This window comes from Gobio gobio, assembly GCF_949357685.1.
Source record: "Gobio gobio genome assembly, chromosome: 5".
In the NCBI taxonomy this organism is placed as follows: Eukaryota; Metazoa; Chordata; class Actinopteri; order Cypriniformes; family Gobionidae; genus Gobio; species Gobio gobio.
This window is the reverse complement of record NC_137101.1, coordinates 31,349,829-31,372,893: the sequence shown is the minus strand read 5'-3', so window position 1 is coordinate 31,372,893 and position 23,065 is coordinate 31,349,829. Positions and strand designations below refer to the sequence as shown.

At 35.8% G+C, this 23,065-nt stretch overlaps 1 protein-coding gene across 1 annotated transcript in view; it reads right to left on the bottom strand.

Annotated features, from left to right (window-relative positions):
- large1 (LARGE xylosyl- and glucuronyltransferase 1) overlaps window positions 1-18,006 on the bottom strand; it is a 75,424-nt gene extending 57,418 nt beyond the window's left edge. Inside the window, exons 1-2 of the mRNA XM_079817872.1 lie at window positions 17,569-18,006; window positions 12,994-13,173 (exon numbers count right to left, since the gene is read on the bottom strand). Coding sequence (XP_079673998.1) covers window positions 12,994-13,099 — 106 coding nt within the window. The 5' untranslated portion in view covers window positions 13,100-13,173; window positions 17,569-18,006. The remainder of the gene's footprint in view (window positions 1-12,993; window positions 13,174-17,568) is intronic.
- Window positions 18,007-23,065: the final 5,059 nt, after the last annotated feature.

Below are 23,065 nucleotides of genomic sequence, written 5' to 3'. Positions count from 1 at the left end.
GGTGTAATTTTGTCCCATTCTTCCTGCAAACAAGTCTTAAGGTGGGCAACAGTACGGGGTCTTCCCTGTCGCATTTTGCGCTTCAAAATGCGCCACACATTCTCTATTGGAGACAGGTCGGGACTGCAGGCAGGCCAGTCAAGTACCCGTACCCTCTTCCTCCGCAGCCAGGACTTTGTAATGTGTGCAGAATGTGGTTTTGCATTGTCTTGTTGAAATATGCATGGACGTCCCTGGAAAAGATGTCTTCTTGAAGGCAGCATATTATGCTCCAAAATCTCTATGTACTTTTCAGCATTAATGGTGCCTTCACAGAAGTGCAAGTTACCTTTGCCAAGGGCACTTGGCTTTTGGACTTGTTGCTGGTAACAGTCTGGATGATCCTTTTCTTCTTTGGTCCGGAGCACACGGCGTCCATTCCTCCCAAAAAATACCTGAAATACTGATTCATCTGACCACAGTACACGTTTCCACTGTGTGATGGTCCATCCCAGATGCCTCCGAGCCCAGAGAAGTCGACGGCGCTTCTGGACACTGTTAACATAGGGCTTCCTTTTGGCACAGTACAGTTTTAACTGGCATTTGTGGATGTAACTACGTATTGTGGTACTTGACAAAGGTTTGCCAAAGTAGTCCTGAGCCCATGTGGTGATATCGCTTATAGATGAATGACGATTCTTGATGCAGTGCCGCCTGAGGGATCGGAGATCACGGTTCAGCTTAGGCTTGCGCCCTTGTCCTTTACGCACTGAAATTCCTCCAGATTCCTTGAATCTTTTAATTATGTTATGCACTGTTGAATGTGAAATATCCAAATCTCTTCCTATCTTTCTTTGAGGAACATTGTTTTTAAACATTTCAATAATTTTCTCACGTATTTGTTGGCAAACTGGCGATCCTCGGCCCATCTTTGCTCCTAAAGGATTAGACCTTTCTTGGATGCTGCTTTTGTACCAAATCATAATAACAATCACCTGTTGACATCACCTGTTTCAAATCACATCATTATTTAACCATTTTACCTCATTATTAGCCCTAAATTGCTCCTGTTCCAACTTTTTTTTAAATGTGTTGCAGGTCTGAATGACAGGAAAGGATGCATATTTACAAATGACGTGAAATTGACCAGACTAAACATGAAATATTTTGTGTTCATATTGTCTGCAATGAAATACAAGTCAAAGTAAATTTAGAAATCACTTCTTCCCTTTTTTATTTGCGTTTTCCATACTGTCCCAACTTTTTCTGATTTGGGGTTGTAGAACGTGCTGTTCTGTTAAGTGCTTTCAAATCGTTTAATGCACAGCTAGCCGTGGATTATCCTGCTTATACCATGGTAATTTGCTAGGATTGAAAAAACGTTAAAAGTTATTATTGATGTATGCAGCACACTATTTGAACCGATGGGTAAAAATTATGGTTATTTTCGTCACGATTATTGTTTGTAGCATTCTGCCTGCATACATTTATTTGAATGAATTATCGAGAGAGAGAGAGAGAGAGAGAGAGAGAGAGAGAGAGAGAGAGAGAGAGAGAGAGAGAGAGAGAGAGAGAGAGAGAGATCTCTTGATTAACAACAAAGCTGTGAGTTTAATTACATAATAACCAACAATGTTACCACTTCGTTGCTGAAAAATACAATGTAGCAATTCAGTCACAAAGCTATTTAATTAAAAGTTGTGGGGCAGCGTTGATAAGTTTCTGTGCTTCTGAATATTTATGTGTGTGCTTCAATGAAAACAGTGCATGTGACATAGGCATGTGTGTGCTTCAAAATTTATTTTTATTTATTTTTTATACTTCAGCTTTTCATTAAATATATTTTATTTTCTTGTTCAAGAAGTTGTTTCACTCGCATATACGTTACAATAGAGAAGACTACCGCAACTTCTGTGTCATGCCGACTTCAAAAAAAAGAATGTGTTTTTCAAAAGTTCTTTTCATGAAATCCATTCAAACAAGATGTAAATACAGATGCCAATTTTAGACTAAATTAACTGATGGATCTATTTTGATATGTTAAACTCAGTTTAGTACAGAGTTTATCTAATACAGAGTGTGTTATTTGTGTACAATTTGAAAGTAGCACAAAACAAATTACATTTAAACACAAACTGTGTGTTAACAGCTAAGATGTAGAATGTATTGCAAGAACACACTCACATGACAAACTTCAACACATTATTTGAACTGTTCAACATCAGTGAGCATGAATCAGAGAAGTATAATAATTAATTCACAGTTAATAAAGTGACAGCAAAGACATTTAACTTTCAGCCAAAAAGTCATTAAAAGCCACTGGAGTAAATCATCAGTTTTAGACAGGCTACGGTGACTCCATTCATTCATCACACGGTGAAATACACTTCATCGGGCCTGAAGTTTTTACTGCAGTCAGCTCTAAAGTGCCAGAGTAGTGGAATGAACTATAACAAGAAAATTCATGTTTTCAATGTTTCAATGATCAATGTTTATATATATTTCTGTCATGACAACTCTCTGAGAGTTTGGCATGGTAAAGGGTATGACAATGTAAATATGTTTCGTCTTGGCGGAATAGATCTGCTACGCTGCTGCTTTTATTGCTGCTGCTGCCGTTGGTTATTGCTGCTGCTGCTGCTGTAGGTTATTGCTGCTGCTGCTGTAGGTTATTACTGCTGCTGCTGCTGTAGGTTTTTGCTGCTGCTGTAGGTTATTGCTGCTGTTGTAGGTTATGCGGTTCTCAGCTCCAGTTTTCATAATTTAGTGGCCCCTAGTGGTGACATTCCTATATTTAAGCAGAGCATGTGCTGTTCAGCCATTTTGTTTTGTTTGAGAGGGTGCACAGCCGATCCCCATCTCCATCCACACTTTTATTCTTGGAAACGGCATAGTCTGTAAGTGTTTCCTTGATGTTTTTTGGTGTTTTGTCATAGATCATTGGTGTTGTATTTGGATGAGTGTACATGAACATAAGACTATCAGATACTCTTCAGCTTTTTGGATTCATGTTGTAATCTGGGTATTCATTGTTAAGAAACTTTCAATAATTGTGTGAACATTTGAATATTGAGGGAAATGTAAGCTGCTGTGGTGCAAATGGTAATGTTATGTATGCTATGCTATCCATATTTGAAAATTGATGTATAAGATGATGTTTATGCTCAAAGTATTTTTGTAATTTATTGTATTTTTTCTATTGTTGTTTTTTCAGTTTTACACCGCTTCCATTAAATGCACTTGGATTCAGTTCTGTCTAAAGTCTTTCTTGGAGGAGTGTTAAGCTTGCTGAATAGCTATGCATGTGTACACATGGTGAGGGCAGTAAAGTAAAAAGACTCCATACTTCAAGATTCTAAGTGAACTGGAGATACGTCGTCTTCTCTCAACGAAAATGTCGAATGCCAATGCCACAAGCTTCGATCCAGAAGACCTAGAGGTTAGGTCAGAATGTGCTGCATCATCATTATCTTCTTCACAAAGATCAAGTAAGTCTTCAAGCAGCATAGCCGCAGCACAAGCCTGTGCTAAAGCAGAAGGTGCATGCAGAAGAGCAGCCTTTGCCAAACGGGAGATTGATATGCAAGTTGAGAAGGCACGCATCGAAGCCACGTTAAAAGCTCTAAAGGAAGAGTGTGAGTCTGAGGCTGCCTCGGCAGAAGCGGATGTGTTTGAGGCTGTGAGATTTGTTATATCTGAAAGGAGTGAATCTGACAAATCATGCTTCATCAATCCATCATTCGATCGAACGTACAGGAGAATATGTTCGACAACACTTCCCCAGTTCTGTAGATGATAATCATCCTCAACCTGCAGGTGTGTATAGCCCCAACCATTACTCACACCGCCATAAAGACTCTGCCAGTCAGACTCCAGCAAAAGCCAATTCTACTGATGTTTCAGAACTGGCTGTTTATTTATCTCATAGAGATTGAAAGAGATTTCATTACTGCTGGGCTTAGAGTGTTTAATAATCAACCTGTCAGTTATCTGTCATGGAAATCCAGCTTCAACAATGCAGTAGAGGGGCTGAATCTCAAACCTAGTGAAGAGTTAGATCTCATCATCAAGTGGCTTGGTGGGGAGTCACTGCAACATGCCAAACGTATTAGAGCAGTTTATGTTAATAATCCAGCTGAGGGCTTGGATATGGTCTGGCAGAGACTTGACAGAAGTTATGGTTCTCCTGAAGCTATCGAAGCTTTCCTGTTCTCCAGACTTCACGAGTTCCCAAAACTTTCAATCAAAGATAGCAAGAAGCTGCAAGAGCTCAGTGACTTACTTCTTGAAATATTAGGAGCAAAGAAAGAAGGTTATCTCCCAGGGCTCAACTTCCTTGACACAGCAAGAGGAATAACCCCAATTTTAGAGAAATTACCTCACAGCCTTCAAGAACAGTGGATGAGTAAGGGGTCCCACTACAAAAGAGAACATTGTGTTTCATATCCTCCTTTTTCGTTCTTTGTCGACTTTGTGTCAACAGGCAGAGATGAGGAATGATCCTAGTTTTTTCCTCTCGACTTCCAGCACTGTCCCTTTCAGAGTTGAGAAGCAGCATCCACTCAAATCATGGAAACCGAGGGCCTCCTTCTCAGTCAACAGAACAGAGGTAGAAAACTTTGGAAAACTCTCCTCAGAGCACTTAAAAGAGGACCCAGATAAACAATGCCCTCTTCACAAAAGACCTCATTCGCTAAGAAAGTGTAGAGCTTTCAGAAGTAGAACCGTTGTAGAGCGAAAACGTTTTTTGTCACAGTACTTTATATGTTTTAGATGTTGTGCTCCAACAGCGCATCAAGCAAAGGACTGTAGAGCTGTAGTGCAATGTGAGGAATATAATAGTGATCGACACATTTCAGCTCTTCATGCAGGACCAGCGCCTTCGTTTATGGCAGATTCTTCTACACCAGTGAATGAGCATGGTGGGGAGCAAAGTGAACGTGCATCAGCTGCAACTACCTCTTTGTGTACTGAAGTGTGTGGAGGAGGACTTAATGGTAAATCCTGCCCTAAAATCTGTCAAGTAAATGTCTATCCAAAGGGACATCCCGAAAAGAAAGTGAGAATGTATGTGCTATTGGATGACCAGAGTAATGTGTCACTGGCTAGATCTCTGATACTTTCAAAATCCAAGGTGATGCTTGTCCATATACACTTAAGACGTGCTCTGGAACGATGGATTCTGCAGGAAGGAGAGCAAGTGGTTTCATGGTTGAGTCAGCAGATGGAGAAGTCCGCTTATCACTACCAACTCTCACTGAATGTGACTTAATTCCTAACAACAGGGACGAAATCCCAACTCCACAAGCTGCACGCAATCATATCCATCTTAAAGCTGTAGCTGACAAGATTCCGCCTCTTGACCATAATGCTGAGATTCTTTTGTTGCTTGGCAGAGACATCATTCGTGTACATAAGGTACGAGGTCAGCGCAATGGTCATCATAATGAACCCTTTGCTCAACGTTTGGACTTATAATTGGTAACGTCTGTCTTAATGGTGTTCATAGACCCACCGTTTGTTCTTATAAAACCAATCTTCTCTGGAACGGACGTCCCAGTTTCCTGACACCATGTGAGAACAACATCTACATGAAAATACGGTTGTCAGGTGAGCAAAACAAGTCTCCTGTCAGACAAACATGCAATGATGTGGGCAAATTGATTTTCAGTCAGTCAGAGAATGACTATAAGCTTGCTGCATCATTTGAGGACGAATTATTCTTAGAGATCATGAATCAGGAATTCTGCAAAGATGATTCAAGCAGTTGGGTAGCTCCTCTACCATTTCGCACACCATGACAACGCCTACCCAACAACAGACAACATGCTCTGAATCGACTCATGTCTCTCACTCGCACTCTGAAAAAGAATACCGAGATGAAGGATCATTTTATAGATTTCATGGAAAAGTTTTTTTGAAAACAATCATGCTGAAGTAGCACCTCCCATTGACAGAGATAAAGAATGTTGGTATTTGCCAAGTTTTGGTGTGTACTATCCTCAAAAACCTGGTCAAATTAGAATTGTGTTCGATTCAAGTGCCAGATGCAGTGGCGTGTTATTGAATGATGTTCTCCTTCGAGGTCCAGACCTTAATAATAGCCTGCTTGGGGTCCTCATGCGTTTCAGAACTGAGCCAGTTGCGGTGATGACGGACATCAAGCAGATGTTTCATAGTTTCCTTGTGAAAGAGGATCATCGTGACTACCTCCGTTTCTTGTGGTTTCGTAACCACCAACTTGACGGTGAGATCGTGGAGTATCGCATGAGAGTTCATGTATTTGGTAACTGCCGCTCACCTGCTGTGGCCATTTATGGCCTGAAAAGGACAGACATGGAGGGGGAAAGTGAGTTTGGAACAGAAGTGAGGAAATTCATAGAAAGACACTTTTATGTGGATGATGGCCTCAAGTCATTCCCCATAGTAGAGGAAGCCATTAGTGTGCTGAAAGCAGCTCAAGAGATGTTGGCTCAATCCAATCTTAAGTTGCATAAAATCGCATCCAATGAACTATCGGTTATGAAAGCCTTTCTTGCAGCTGATCTTGCTAAAGGCTTACAGGACCTTGATGTTGGCCAAGACCTTCACTTTGTGCAACGAAGCCTAGGCCTCAAATGGGACCTTGTTGCAGATACACTCACTTTCCAAGTGGTTGATCTTGAAAAACCATATACTCGACGTGGTGTGCTATCTACTATCAATAGCCTGTTTGACCCGCTTGGGTTTGCTGCTCCTGTGAGTGTTCAAGGTCGAAAAATCCTAAGAGATCTGACAAGTGATGTCTGTGATTGGGATGCACCACTCCCTGAGCACAGGTTCGAGGAATGGCGGAAATTGTGTACTTCTCTACAAGATCTGAAGGAGGTAAAGATTCCTAGAATGTACACATCAATTCCTCATTCACAAGCTCAGGAAAGAGAAGTTTGTATATTCTGTGACGCATCAACTAAAGCTATTGCTGCTGTTGGCTACTTAAAGGTTACAGATGCTCAAGGACTGACTGAGGTTGGGTTCATCTTTGGTAAAACAAAACTGGCTCCGAAACCTGACCTTACCATTCCCAGAATTGAACTCTGCGCTGCTGTTCTCGCAGTAGAAGTGGCAGAAGTAATATCTGAAGAACTGGACCTGGAATTGAAGAACATGAAATTCTTCACTGACAGTAAGGTGGTTCTTGGTTATATATTCAATGAATCAAGGCGCTTCTTTGTGTATGTTAATAACCGAGTGCAACGAATTAGACGTTCAACACAAAAATATCAGTGGCACTATGTTCAAACTGACCTTAACCCAGCTGACTGTGGAACGAGAGCCGTTTCAGTGAATCAACTTACAATCTCTGCATGGTTGACCGGTCCAACATTCCTTTCGCATACGCAAATCTGCCAACCAGTGGTAGAAGTCTTTGCAATCATTCATCCTAAATCAGATGCAGAATTGCGACCTGAGGTAATGACCTGTATAACAAATCTTTCTCCACGTCTTGGAAGTGCACGTTTTGAAAGGTTTTCAAGCTGGGTGTCAGTTTCTAAAGCTGTAGCACGACTCACACATGGCACATTCTTTCTCAAAAGAAGGCAAACAGGGTCCCTGCCATGGCTGGCATATGTGTAAGGAACCTTTGAGTGCAGTACAATTGGATGATGCAAGGACTAAAATCCTTCTTGCTGTTCAAACTAAGATCTATTCAGAGGAAATGCAAAGCATCAAAAAGGGAGAACCTATCAAAAAGCAAAGTCCCCTTGTCAAACTCTGCCCCTTTATTGACGCTCAAGGTGTGCTTCGAGTTGGTGGAAGACTGTCGAAAGCACAACTCCCATCAAATGAGGCTCATCCAATTGTAATGCCAGGTAGACACCACGTTACTTCTCTGCTCATCAGACACTACCATGAAAGAGTTTGCCATCAAGGCCGCCATTTCAGTGAAGGAGCTGTTAGGGCAGCTGTATTCTGGATTGTTGGTGGCAAGAGACGTATCAGCAGTTTAATACACAACTGTGTAACATGTCGTAAGTTGCGGGGGTAGGTCGGAAGAGCAGAAAATGGATGCAAGAGCAACCTACCTGTTGATCGTTTGAGCACAGATCCTCCATTCACTTATGTAGGTCTAGATGTGTTTGGTGCATGGGCCATCACTGCAAGAAGAACAAGAGGAGGACAAAGTGATAGCAAGCGCTGGGCAGTCATCTTCACGTGTATGAGTACACGAGCCATTCACATTGAAATGATTGAATCACTGGATGCATCTAGCTTTATCAATGCCCTTAGACGATTCTTCGCAATCAGAGGACCTGTGAAACAACTGAGATCTGATTGTGGGACAAACTTCATCGGGGCAAGTAAAGAACTACAGGTTAATTCTGTGATTGCCAACAAACCTGTGGAACATTACCTCTCAGAGCAAGGTTGCACTTGGTTATTCAATCCGCCACATTCCTCACACATGGGAGGTAGTTGGGAGAGAATGATAGGAGTATCTCGTCGTATTCTCGATGCAATGTTTCTCAAACTCGGATGTGGATTCAGACTTTCACACAAAGTTTTAACAACCTTTATTTTGTTTTGTTTGAGAGGGTGCACAGCCGATCCCCATCTCCATCCACACTTTTATTCTTGGAAACGGCATAGTCTGTAAGTGTTTCCTTGATGTTTTTTGGTGTTTTGTCATAGATCATTGGTGTTGTATTTGGATGAGTGTACATGAACATAAGACTATCAGATACTCTTCAGCTTGTTGGATTCATATTGTAATCTGGGTATTCATTGTTAAGAAACTTTCAATAATTGTGTGAACATTTGTAAATTGAGGGAAATGTAAGCTGCTGTGGTGCAAATGGTAATGTGAGCAACATCATGGTTGTTATGTATGCTATGCTATCCATATTTGAAAATTGATGTATAAGATGATGTTTATGCTCAAAGTATTTTTGTAATTTATTGTATTTTTTCTATTGTTGTTTTTTCAGTTTTACACCGCTTCCATTAAATGCACTTGGATTCAGTTCTGTCTAAAGTCTTTCTTGGAGGAATGTTAAGCTTGCTGCATAGCTATGCATGTGTACACATGGTGAGGGCAGTAAATAGGTTTTTGCTGATGCTGTAGGTTATTGCTGCTGCTGCTTTTATTGCTGCTGCTGTAGGTTATGCTGCTGTAGCAGGTTATTGCTACTACTGCTGCTGCTGCAGAGCAAGTATAGGACTTGCTACTGCCAATACATACACGACACGCTGCTGTGAGCAAGTAAGACAGGCTTGCCTTGCCTTACAATCGAGCATACATGAATTACCCATAGGTAATACAGTTGGAGCTGGGGAAGGTGGAGGGTTTCTGAAAGTGCGCAGCACTGCTAAGGCAAATGCTGCCAGAGTATTTGAAGGTTGAGCACGCGCTCATTGGCTACTGATACAGCAAGAACTAATCAGCTGTGCCTTAAAGATGACGATGTGATTACAAACAGATTGTTAAAGGACCTATTAGCCTGCGCCATCTAGCGTTTCATGACAGAACTTTGTATATCACTGCACTTTGCGACACATTACACAAAACGTTACATGTTACAGAGGCAACACATTTATACACATTTTGAATCACATTATACTGATTATAAGTAACTGTAGTATATTTGCAAGTACATATCAACTTATTCTACCAACCAGAACCCTAACATCTAACACTAACCTAACAGTCTACTAATACTCTAATGAGAGTTAGTTGACATGTAGTTGCAAAGTTCCTTATAGTTAATAGAATGTATCAAAATAAAGTGTAACCAGGACCTCTACTAACTGCACACCCTTCTTACTAATGGTTATAATTTAACACAACTTTATAACCCACATAACTAACTCACTTTAACATGGCAAATACTAGGTAGAGGAGTGTGTCTCTGTGTGAATGAGCGCCGCGGTTTCGTCTAGTACACACAAAATGAAGCACGCGTGACGCTCGTGCTGTTTTCAGCATCTGCCGTCTCACTATATGAGGATATGAACACATGAACTTCACCTCCAGAGCTTCTCTAAGAGTCCCTTCACCAGCATTTCACTATTTCATTTGATGTAATACACAAACTCAAAGGTCTTCATCAAAGTCTGGTTTAACTTGAATAAATTATAACAGAAATATATTACTATTATTGCACAGTAGAGTATAGTACTTTAAATAATAATACAATTCATTAAAACGTTATTTTAATAAATATATATATATTTTTAAACAGTAAACATGCCAATTTTATTACATTTTAAAAGATTAACTAAATTATAAATTGATTTGATTAGTAAATTTGTATTTGATATTAGAATGTTTTTATATTCTATGTAGTCCTGACAGTAAAATAAGCAACTATAAACCTAGGTCCAGTCATGAAAATAAAAAATATTGTGATATACCATGTAACCGCCAGAATCTTAAAAAAAACAGCGATACAGATTTTTGTTCATACCGACCAGCACTAATTATAAATGGTTTATTTGTGCACATTATCATTTTTTTTAATTCACGTGCCCTTGTAATCTTTAAAGTCCCTGTAAAGTCAAAATTAAGTATGTGTTTGAGTTTGTCACACCACAGAAAAACGTGTTATTAACCACCCAGCCAAATTTGAATGATAAAAAAAGTTGCCAAATAAATAAAATAAGCTATCAAAATCTTGAAAAAATGAGCGGTATTCTCTGCTCTAAAACGCTGGGGGTGTGTCCGCTGGCTACGCTGAAACCACGTCATCGAGCCACCGTTTTAGCCCCGCCTAGAAAATCCGGAACACAGCAGCGGTAAAGTACTACACAGTTCACAGTCTTTGCAGTGTGTTTTAGCAATACATTTATAATGTGTTTAGATTTTTTTTTTTAGAATTGCCTTTACTGGGTCTTTAATCAAAATAACTTCCCCTCCCTCTTGCAGCGACATCTCTTCTCTTTTCTGATGACGAGGGCAGGACAACCGGTCACTCCCCCGAGATCCAACATTAGCAAACCACAACCATCCAATCAATTCCCCATGGACAAAACCAAGTCATTTACATGTTACATCTACATTTGTTCTTGTTTGAGAAGCTGTTTCACTCAGATATTCATCACAATAGGGAAGAAAAGACTATCCAACATGCCCACTTTAACTTAGGCCAATTGGATAGACTTCAAAATTAAGATATGCACAATTAAAAAATTGATCTTGTGCATATATCATGGCCAAATAAAACTATTTCACAAAATAATAATTTTCAGATAATTATGTTTGAAATGTAATTTGTATTGTTTATTTTTATATTACATTTAAATGCATTTTTTTCATAGCTGGACACGTTGGTAATAAAAAATTAACTCGAAAATTCTTTAAACATTTTAAATGTACATCTACTGTTTTCAATTTTCAGAACATGACTTCTTATTAATTTTTCTGTAACACTATACAAAAAGTATACAGTAATAAAGTACTTACAAATAATTTGCAAACTATTAGTTTATTAATTCATAGTTATTGCAGTCTCTACATTGTTAATATATTAATAGGCTATATACAAATAGTGAGTTGCTCACTTATTGTCACTGTAATTAACCAGATTATTATTGTTTAATTAGATGATATGTAAGAGTTAGATAAAGTTTTTATGCTTTGTTAACTTACTAACCATAAATAGTTCTCACTTTAGATTAGGTCACGGAAAATGGGAAAATGTCTTTGATTAAGTGCTTTGAACCAACCTTTATTGGACATTAACTGCATTAGTATATACTGTAATTAGTATATATAATTGTATATAATTTATATATATATATAATTGTAAATACTTTTCTGTGAGATGGATAGGTTAAGGGGCAGGGTTAGTGTAGGGGATAGAATACAGTTTGTTCAGTATAAAAACCATTAAGCCTGGAGAGTCCCCGTAAACCACATATACCAACATGAGCATGTGTGTTTAATGTATTTGTAAACATTTTAACGAACATTGAATATGGACACAATTAATGTTTAATGAAGTTTGGTTTAAAGCACTTAATTAATGACATTTCCCGTGACCTAATCTAAAGTAAGAACTATTTACTCCTAATAACCAGTTAACAATTCCTTTACTACGAGCTAATGAGCTAATTAAACAACAATAATTGTGTTAATTACAGTGACTATGAATGAAGAACTCACTATTTATATATAGCATATTAACCATCATCCTTCCCTCGTACTTTGTAACAAATCCTTCCCTCCCGAGTGAAAATGACCCGAAGCCCTAAAATTGTGCTTAATTTTTTTTTGACAAGAAAGCTTATTTTATTTCTTTTTTAAAATATTTGTTCTATTTTTAATGCAATTTTTCGGGGAGATTATGTGTTATTTTTTATTTACCTTTAAATTACTAGATTCTATCAATAAATAATAAATAAATAGTAATTTAAGCACATTCTTTCAACTTAAATTCAAAATAACACTCTTTCCATACATAACCCTTTTAATTCAGCTCAAAATATCTTTAATTTGGGTGTCTTTGCCGACCTCTTGTGGAAAGATAATAATAAAACATGATATTTCATCACTCATGCCACTAGATGGCATTATAGCTCTATATGGAGCAAATTAGCTGTTCCGCTGGGTCCTAACGCCAGTTTCTTCAGAATGCATTCAGATACACATGTAGACATTATCAAATCTTTTATTTTTTTATTTTTTTGAGAATTTTTTGGTTTTTCTATGTGTGCTAAAGCATTACTTGCATTCCATTCATTCCTATGGGGGTCAAAATGACACAAGGAAAGGATGAGGGTTAATATATATTAACAATGTAGAGACTACAATATAAGGAAAAAAAATATTCAATTATGCAAACAAAATTTTATTCTGTTGTAAAGCAGCTCTAAAAAAAAAGTTGTGCCATTGTTCAGGTGAAGTCAGTTCAGTGTTGATTCAGTTTGGCAATATAATTTTATTACAATAAAACAATGTGTGAAATGATTACATACACTCATTGTAATAGTTTGAGACCTCAGAAAATCCATCTGTGTTGTGTGGCGTCGTACCTGTGAAGTTTGCAGATGACAGATAGAGCCAGGTGAGGGCCGGGATAAAGATCAGGGCGAGGGTGGCAGCCACAAACTTCCTACGCCCACGACACATTCCCAGCATCCTCTGCAGCCAGAGGGTGTCTTTTCAGAGACCTCTATGTGGGCATCAGGTGTTTGGATGGGGGGTGCATGGCACTGTTCAGTAAAAATAAAAATGTGTTAGCCATGGCATAAATTTATTGATAACAACATATCTTCTACCAGAATACGTAAAACACCAAAAGCACTTTGACAAAACCCAAAATGATTTAAGAGTCTGAACTATCTGCATTATATTAATTTGACTGTTTTGAATATCTTCATTTGAACTCAAGTGTTTGTCAAGCTATTGTAAAACTGTAAGTGGACATGAAATTTGGGACAAATGAGATGAAGCACCTTTCATTTGTCAAGTAATTTATTCATTGTATTATCCAACAGTATATATTACCAAATGGTTACCACATATTTAATATACAAATCAAGTTAATGCATTTCCAGAAAAAAAAAATTGTTTCTAGGATATAAATGACTCGTACTGTGATAAAAGCCACTCAGGCTGCCTTTACGAAATTCAAACCTAAAACTTTTCAGTCACAAGCCATTATCTGCACCATCTCAAGTTAATGAACTACTGTGCATGTTCAGATCTCTTACCGCTGTGCTAAAGAACAGGCTGGAATATTCATCATGAGGTTGGTTTTGCCTCGGATTCAGCAGCTGCTGTGTCAGCACTAAAGACAACATTCAAGCTGTGGCAATGCAATGCATCATATGATCATGTTGCTGAGACTAAATCTGACTATGTTTAATGCTAATAGGAGTGTATAATATAAGGCGATGTAAGTTTTTTTTTTTACTGACTGCCAGGGTTATTGTGGAAGGGGAGGGAATGAAAAAGTTGAATAAGCTATGTTTGTACTTAAAGGGTTAGTTCACCCAAAAATGAAAATTCTGTCATTAATTACTTACCCTCATGTCGTTCGACACCCGTAAGACCTCCGTTCATCTTCGGAACAGAAATGAAGATATTTTAGTTGAAATCTGATGGCTCTGAAAGGCCTCCATTGGCACAATGGCACTTTACACTCTCAAGACCCTTAAAAGGTACTAAAGACGTCGTTACAAAGTCCATCTCACTACAGTGGTTCTAAAATAACTTTATGAATCGGCGAGAATAGTTTTTGTGCGCAAAAAACCCCGAAATAACGACTTACATAGTGATGACGATTTCAAAACAAGGCATCATGAAGCTTCGAAGCGTTATGAATCAGTGAGCCGAATTGATTCGGATTGCGTGTCAAACCGCCAAACTGCTGAAATTTGGCGATTCAAACCGCTGATTCGACTCGCTGAAATCGTCATCACTATGTAAGTCGTTATTTAGGGTTTTTTTGCGCACAAAAACTATTCTCGCCGATTCATAAAGTTATTTTAGAACCACTGTAGTGAGATGGACTAGTAACAACGTCTTTAGTACCTTTTAAGGGTCTTGAGAGTGTAAAGTGCCCTTGAGCCAATGGAGGCCTTTCTGAGCCATCAGATTTCAACTAAAATATCTTCATTTCTGTTCCGAAGATGAACGGAGGTCTGACGGGTGTCGAACGACATGAGGGTAAGTAATTAATGACAGAATTTTCATTTTTGGGTGAACTAACCCTTTAAAGGGATAGTTCACCCAACAATGAAAATTAGCCCATGATTTACTCAAGTCATCCTAGGTGTATATGACATTCTTCTTTCAGATGAATACAATCGGAGTTATATTAAAACATTTCCTGGCTCTTCCAAGCTTTATAATGGCACTGAATGGCTGTTTCCACACGGCTCCAGGGGGTTAAAAAAGGCCTTCTGAATCAAAGTGATGTGTTTGTGTAAGAAAAATATCCGTTATTCACTGCCATTATAAAGCTTGGAAGAGCCAGGACATTTTTTATATAACTCTGATATTATTCTACTAAGATGACTTGAGGGTGAGTAAATCATGGGCTAATTTTCAGTGTCGGGTGGACGATAGTCCTTTAAGTGTTATGTTTACGTGTTAAGTGTTTAAATGTTATTATGTTTGTTTGTTAAATGTGTTGTTAAATTAAATTAAAAAAAAGTTTAAATTGACTGTTTAAATCTTCATATTCCCCACTTAAGAATAAAAATACAAATAAATTGTTAGTTTATTTGCTACATTCATGATGACAATACTCTGCTTTTAACAAGCATATTTTAACAGTACTGTTAATGTCAAGAAATGTCAAGGAAATCCAAGTTGTCATCTAAATTAGCATTAACAATTAATAACCTTTATTAAATAGTGTTATAAAGAATTACAAAAATATATATATTTTTGTCCAAAGTATTCTTTCTAGGGGCAAGTCAGCTATGCATTTCAGTTTAAAAATCTATGTGCCTTATATTTTCATGAAAAAGTTAAATACCGTAGATCTTGCTGCCAAGTTTCTCTAACTCCAAATTCAACATAGCAAACTTGTAGCCTATATATAATTAGAAGAAGCATCTTATTCAATCGATACAGTAATTCCTTAGAAATACTCAAGACATGGCTGGCTCCATAAAGAGTTGGCAGTTTGAAGAGCCCTTCAATCCAAACAAAACATTTACAGTGACATCATCAGACTTCTGTGGAATATTATTTAATCATAAACCAATAAAAATAACCATGAATAGTGCAGGTGACTGGCTTTAATTACCATCTAAAGAATTACCATGATACACCCAGTCTTAGAAAAAGAAATTTGAAAAAATTACTATAGTAACAATAGTTTACTAGACCAGTAAAGCTGTGGTAAATCTTAGCACTGTAATAAATGGATGAAACAAATATTATAAAAACTCCTGACACTGTTTGAATGAAATCCCTTAAAGGGATAGTTCACCCCAAAATGAAAATTATCCCATAACTTTCTCACCCTCAAGCTATCCTAGGTATATGAGTTTCTTCTTTTATCCAAACACAATCAGAGTTATATTAAAAATATCCCAGCTCTTCCAAGCTTTATAATGGGAGTGAATAGTAACTAAGATTTTGAAGCACAAAAAAGTGCATCCATCCATCATAAAAGTAATCCATATGACTCCAGGGAGTTAATTAAGGCCTTCAGAAGCAAAGTGATTCGTTTTATAAGAAAGATATCCATACTTATAACTTTATAAACTATAATCACTGGCTTCCAGTAACGGCTGTCCGCGAGTCGAGTTCAGGCAGAAGAGTGACCTTTGACCCGGAGCATTCACTCCTATTATAAACTTGGAAGAGCCGGGATATTTTTTATTTAATTGGCTGAAAGAAGAAAGTCTTAAACACCTAGGATAATTTTCATTTGGGGGTAAACTAACTGCTGGACACATTAAAAAGGGCTATAAACTTCTTGACTGTAGAGATTGTTTCTTGTTTTTAAAAAAAAGTGTTTACTTTTTTAATATTTTTGTGTTTTAACACACACACATTTAAATGTCCCTAGCTCAGGTATGATAGTGAAACAAGCCGAAGCAAGATAAAGGAGCCAGCCATTTTATTACAAAAATATTTAAAATATCAGTTGACTATCATAATTAATGGTGATTTGAGATGTGATGGAAATTACATTTGCTGTTTACTGTTCAGGGAAAATGGCACACGCATATGACTTTTATTCATTCACAGGATATGAATTCTTGATATCAACAATTAATTTTTTACTAGGCTAGTTAAAATGTTATCAACAATTAAATTTCAACTAGTAAAAACTAAAATTTTTGATTTCAGTAATTGTATTTTCACTAGTGAAATGTCACCATAGGCAGCCATTCAAATTCAATTGATATCAGAAATTGAGTTATTGATAACAAATCAATTCCTGATATCAACAATTAGCATTTCTGATATCAAGAATTCAATTCAATATGATATCAATATAATTTCAGATATCTAAAATGGCTTTCTTACTAGTAACAATAACATTCATGATATCAAATATTTAAATTTTTACTAGTTACAATTTAATTGTTGATATCAAGAATAGATATTAGCACTAGTAACCACGTAATTATTGATATCAAAAATAAAGGTTTTTACTAGTAAGAATTGAATTTCTGATATGTGAAATTGGAATTTCGTCAATTCTTGATTTCAAAATTTAAATCTGAATGGCAGCCTATGGTGACATTTAACTAGTGAAAATACAATTACAGATAAATAAATAGCATTTTAACTAGTGAAAATTGAATTGATGATATCAAGAATTAGTATTTTAACTAGAGAAATTTTAATTATTGATATCAAGAATTAGCATCTTATCTTGGGAATGAATAGAAGTCAAAACGGCTTGCCATATACGCATGCTTTAGAACATTGTTAGCGAGTGAATAAAATAAACTAGTGTGAGAAGTGTTTTAACAGACTTTATTGAGGATGAGTCCACAAAGGCCAAGTGACATAGAATCAACCATTGACATCATGATTTTACAGTTGAAACACTAACTGTGGTAATTATGGTGATTTGTTATTGTTGCAAATTTCAGGGCTATTACAGTAACGTTACATGCATGCCGTCTCACCTTTGATGCTGAAATCACTGTGACTGGACTAGTCCTTTATTGTCAATAAAATAAACCCAAATCAACAGACGAAACGATTATCTTCAGTATCCGTGTCATGTGCATGAATGAAGAACTAGCGGCTTAATTAATGCCAATCGTCTTCACCAAATCCGTGAGGAGATATCATATCACAGATATGTCAGTGTCTCAGGTCCATTTCAGATCCACGATTAGCGCGTGAAAATGCCGCATGCTGGATTTGATGGACGCGGTGTGTTTTTAGTAAAGAGATGTTGGAAATGTCGTCTACTGCTTTTCCGCACGCGAGTTATACATCACATTCAGCTAAACGCGCCGTTTATTCGATCAATTCTGTGATATAATTACGTATAATGTGAACACTGCGGCCTCTCCACACAACACTCCCTGTTTGTTTCCCATCCTCCTCCAGTCTTCATTCCAAACATATCCTCCAATCACTGCCTCAATCCACAATCCACAATCCATAATCCAGTCCAGGCGGCCGTGTTTTTACTAAGACCCGGGAAGATTGGATTGGATTCTAAAGGTTCACAGTACTAGACAAGCTATCAAAAAACAAAAAAAACACCTTAGCTCCAATTATTGCTTTCCTAAAAAAATCCTAATATTTACACAGTAAAGGTAATTTGTTTATTGTTATTTTACAAACATTGTAAATGCAAATAAGTTTTTTGTACAATTTGAAATGTGATCAACAAAAAAATCCTTCAAAAAGAAATGAGTAATACGATTAGGCCTACTAAGAAAATATTTTTCATTAAAGAAAATATGTGACCACAGACTGCAAATAGGCAAGGCTACTTTTTATATTCAATTAAAATGACCATAGTTAAGATACTGTTTTCTAGGTTCTAATGAAGTCCATCTTCAATCTTCACTTAAAGTTTAATCGCAATTTATGTGGTGTATGGGGTGTAATTGCAATTTATGTGGACTCATATTCAACATTTAGAAGAATAAGGATTGTAGGATGTCACAGGACAATTTCAGACATAATTTGCAGCTCAAACCCTTATTTACTTAAGGTTCTTTAAATTTGTATAATTTATTTCTGTTGCCTGCTTGCTGTTTAACACACAATAAATGTCTTTATAGCAATACAGCAGCATATTATTAGCAATATATTTAATCATGTCTGGTAACTTGAAAATGTATTTTATTGGGTCTAAAAGGTTAAACATTTAATAATCTAATTTCACAGATTTCTATGTACATTAAAACTATACTGTCAGTGCACCATAGTTATACAAATGAACAAGATCAATGCATTAATTTCTGTTCAGATGGATGGAAAGATTAGGCTTAAAATATCCTCTAGTGGGCAACATTAATATCACAGCCTTCATATTTCAGTTGAAATGACTGATAGTTCAGAATTTGCTGTTTGCCTCCCGAGGGCATCATATATTCTTGATCCATATGTACAATGTTTTGAGAAGTTAATGTCCTAATTTGGTAAAGATCAGACCAATGGCCTCGGAAGAGTTTGAAAAAGTAATGCTGTAAAAGTAATATCGTAAATAAGTTTCCCGGTTAAAAAATGGACATGAACACCCTCTCAAGTCATATTTACTACTAGGGAGTTAGCATCCCATTCATTTACAATGAATTACTGGTGTACAGTGGTGGAAATGGCAAAAATTCACTAGGCCGACTCTAATTTGGAAATGTGTGGGGTTTTTTTTTAGTTGCAGTTTAAGAGGTCACAAAAACCTTTTAAATAAATTGTCCTCGCAGGTTAAAGGAAACTGTAGAATGTTTTAAATGGTTACTTTACATCTCAGTTTAGTGCTTTGAAAATGAACAATTATTAAACATGTAAAGGTGAATCTAGTTGTGGGCAGTATGTATGTATGTATAATACACACACACACACACACACACACACACACACACACACACACACACACACACACACACACACACATATATATATATATATATATATATATATATATATATATATATATATATATATATATATATATATATATATATTAGTGCTGTCAATCGATTAAAAAAATTAACTAAATAATCGCACATTGTTTCTGTAATTAATTGTGATTAAAAACATCTGTGGTTTTAATATTTTTATATTGTAATAATTTCATAGTTACTCTCCAAATTAATGTAGAAACAACTTAAAGACAGTATATTTGGAATTTTTGTTGTAATGTCATATTTTGGGGCTAGTATCACTGATACGAAAACTGCTGATGTCTCTGAAGTCTTTTTTAAAAAACATTAATGATAGACATTCAACATTACAGTATAAATAAAAGCTTTTTCAGTTCAAAGTGAACTTAAAAAAATCTTCACACAAAGCCATTATAATACATTTCTGGGGGTCATTTGGAACATTTCAAACTTGTGTGGGAAAAGGGTACACAAACAGGGCTTTGTTACAGTAATTTTATTTTGAAAAAAATTGATTTTTCTACATTATTTTCTGAATTCTACAGTTTGCTTTGGGTTAGATTAATAATATAGCGCATCATTGATAACCCCTTGTTATAAATAAAAAGGGGGAAATTATACGTAATTCTCTCTAATTGGCCTGATTAGCTAAGCCCTCTAAAAACAGAACAAGCAGGTCCGTAACCACATGCTTTGTTAATGTTTTTACTTTAAAGTTGTGCAGTTTAAGGGGGATTTATGGTATTTTTTTATAATTTATTTGCCTCAATTTGTAATAATTTAAATATATGCATTTATATAAAATGGCAAGATTTTATGTAAAATCCACTTTAAAAAAAGTTTTCTACATTTCTCATTTTTATTCATGGTGATAACGTGAAGATGTGCTTGGGTTTAGTGGAGGATTGCTGCCATCTACTGGAAAACAAACACTTTAAAAATGTAAATAACAAATTTTTACCTACAGCCACTATAAGACTGTTTTGCTATATGCTTTTTTTTATGTTTAGACATTTCTAAAATCATTATTATAACAATAAAAACAACTAAAAACATAATGTTTGGGGTGCATGGTGAGATATAAGTAGCTAAACATTTAATATTTGACAGCTGTTTACGATAGAAGTATTCAATGACCCACAGTTATAATACAGTGTTTTTTATTTTATTTTACTCTTCATATTTTTTTTGGAATTTCGCCATATTTTATTAAAATATATTATAAGACACTTTTTGCATTTTTGACATATTAGTGAATAGTGAATGTGTGCATATTTTAAATAAAATGCTATTTGCAAAGAGTTTAGCCTAAAAGTATTACCTCACAACTAGGCTACGATTGGACTAGAACTTCTTTTACCGTATTTTTTTCTTCTTCTTTATTCCCTTAAATCCCTTTTAATCCTTATTTTATTTTTCAGGTATCATTACATGCTTGGCCTGTATTTTCATTGCATTACAGTTTTGACCAGCATGGGTCGCCATTTGTCTGTGTTTTGTGCATGTATAGCATGTAGGCTATTTCTGGATTAGAGTGTGCGTTTTTGTGCGTTTACTGTTTTCTTTCGGAAATTCGAGCTATTTTCGTGCAAGACGGACGGATAATTTTTAGATGATCATTTATTTATTATTATTTGTAGAACGGATAATTTCAGGTATGTTTACACAGCTTTATCCATTTCAACGTTTCTGTTATGGTATCTGTTAAAGTAACGGTTTCTATTCAGAATTTCGGTCAAAATCACAGTTCATCATTTCAGATAATTTACCTCAAGTGGTCTGCTTTGAAGTTCTGTGAGGAATAAGACGCGCACCGATGGAGAAGCATTTCCCCAGCTAACAAAAAGTTGTTGTCAGAACGTTTTGTTCACATTCCCTTTAAGTTATGAAAACGTTATTTGGGAATGTTTTGTACACATTGAAAACGTCCATTTTTTTTTATGTATTAAGAAAGTTTTTTGTGGGGTCTCTGGGAACGTTACAGGAACATTCCATTCAAGCATTTTGAAAACATTACGAAAACGTTATTACGGAATGTTCTTTAAATGTTTAAAATATCCAGTTTTTTTCAATTATTAATAACGGTTTTTCTTGGTTTATGTGAACGTTGCAGAAACATTCCATTCTATTATCTTGAAAACGTTATGAAAATGTTATTAGTTAATGTTCTTTAAATGTTTAAAATGTGCGTTTTCTTCATGTATTAAGAACGTTTTTTCTTGGTTTATGTGAACGTTACAGAAACATTCCATTCTATCATCTTGAAAACGTTATGAAAATGTAGTTAATGTACTTTAAATGTTTAAAATGTGTTTTTTTTCATGTATTAAGAACGTTTTTCTTGGTTTATGTGAACGTTACAGAAACATTTCATTTTATCCTCTTGAAAACGTTATTAAAATGTTATTAGTTAATGTTCTTTAAATGTTTAAAATGTGGGTTTTTTCATGTATTAAGAACGTTTTTTCTTGGTTTATGTGAACGTTACAGAAACATTCCATTCTATCATCTTGAAAACGTTATGAAAATGTAGTTAATGTACTTTAAATGTTTAAAATGTTTTTTTTTTTCATGTATTAAGAAAGTTTTTTCTTGGTTTATGTGAACGTTACAGAAACATTTAATTTTATCCTCTTGAAAACGTTATTAAAATGTTATTAGTTAATGTTCTTTAAATGTTTAAAATGTGGGTTTTTTCATGTATTAAGAACGTTTTTTCTTGGTTTATGTGAACGTTACAGAAACATTTCATTCTATCATCTTGAAAACGTTATGAAAATGTTATTAGTTGATGTTCTTTAAATGTTTAAAATGTGTGTTTTTTCCATGTATTAATGTATTTTTCTAGGTTCATGTAAATGTTAAAGGAACATTCAATTCTGTCATCTTGAGAATGCTCGGAAAAACGTATATGAACGTTCCTCCAAACACTGCCCTGGGAACATTTTTTTTAAGAAATATAAATTCAAGCAATAACGTTTGTGTAACACACTACACAAAATGTTTTCATATTTTAATATATTTTCAAATTTTATTTGTCAACCTTTTGCCAAGGATAAGTGCATTTTAACATACAGTACATTTAAATGAAAACAATATCATAACTGATATCTTATTTTGCTTTCACATTTTATATACTCAAACATTCCACAAACTGAAACATTCCAAATCGTATAACAAGATACTTTGTGTGTAAAACAACTAATTAAGTGTGTTGTGTGTCCTCTTTTCCAGAAGTCTCTGCTTCGGGCTGAAGTGACACCTTAAATTGTGGCATCTGTAGAAACAAAACATAGTATTCATTTACATTGTTTTCTTTACAAATTTTTCTTTACAAAAATTACAAAAGCTTTACCTTATCTCTGTGTGGAGCAAACTTCAGTGTTTCTGATATGAAGTCCTCAATTACTGTTCCAGCACCTTGGTGTGTGTTCGACGACAGGCATCTTAAAATCCAGTAAAGATACACAAAACCCAAACATGTTACTGTTACTTACAATAAATTAAGACTAAGCATACAGTATGTACAATACACTGTTCATTTTCTGAAATACTG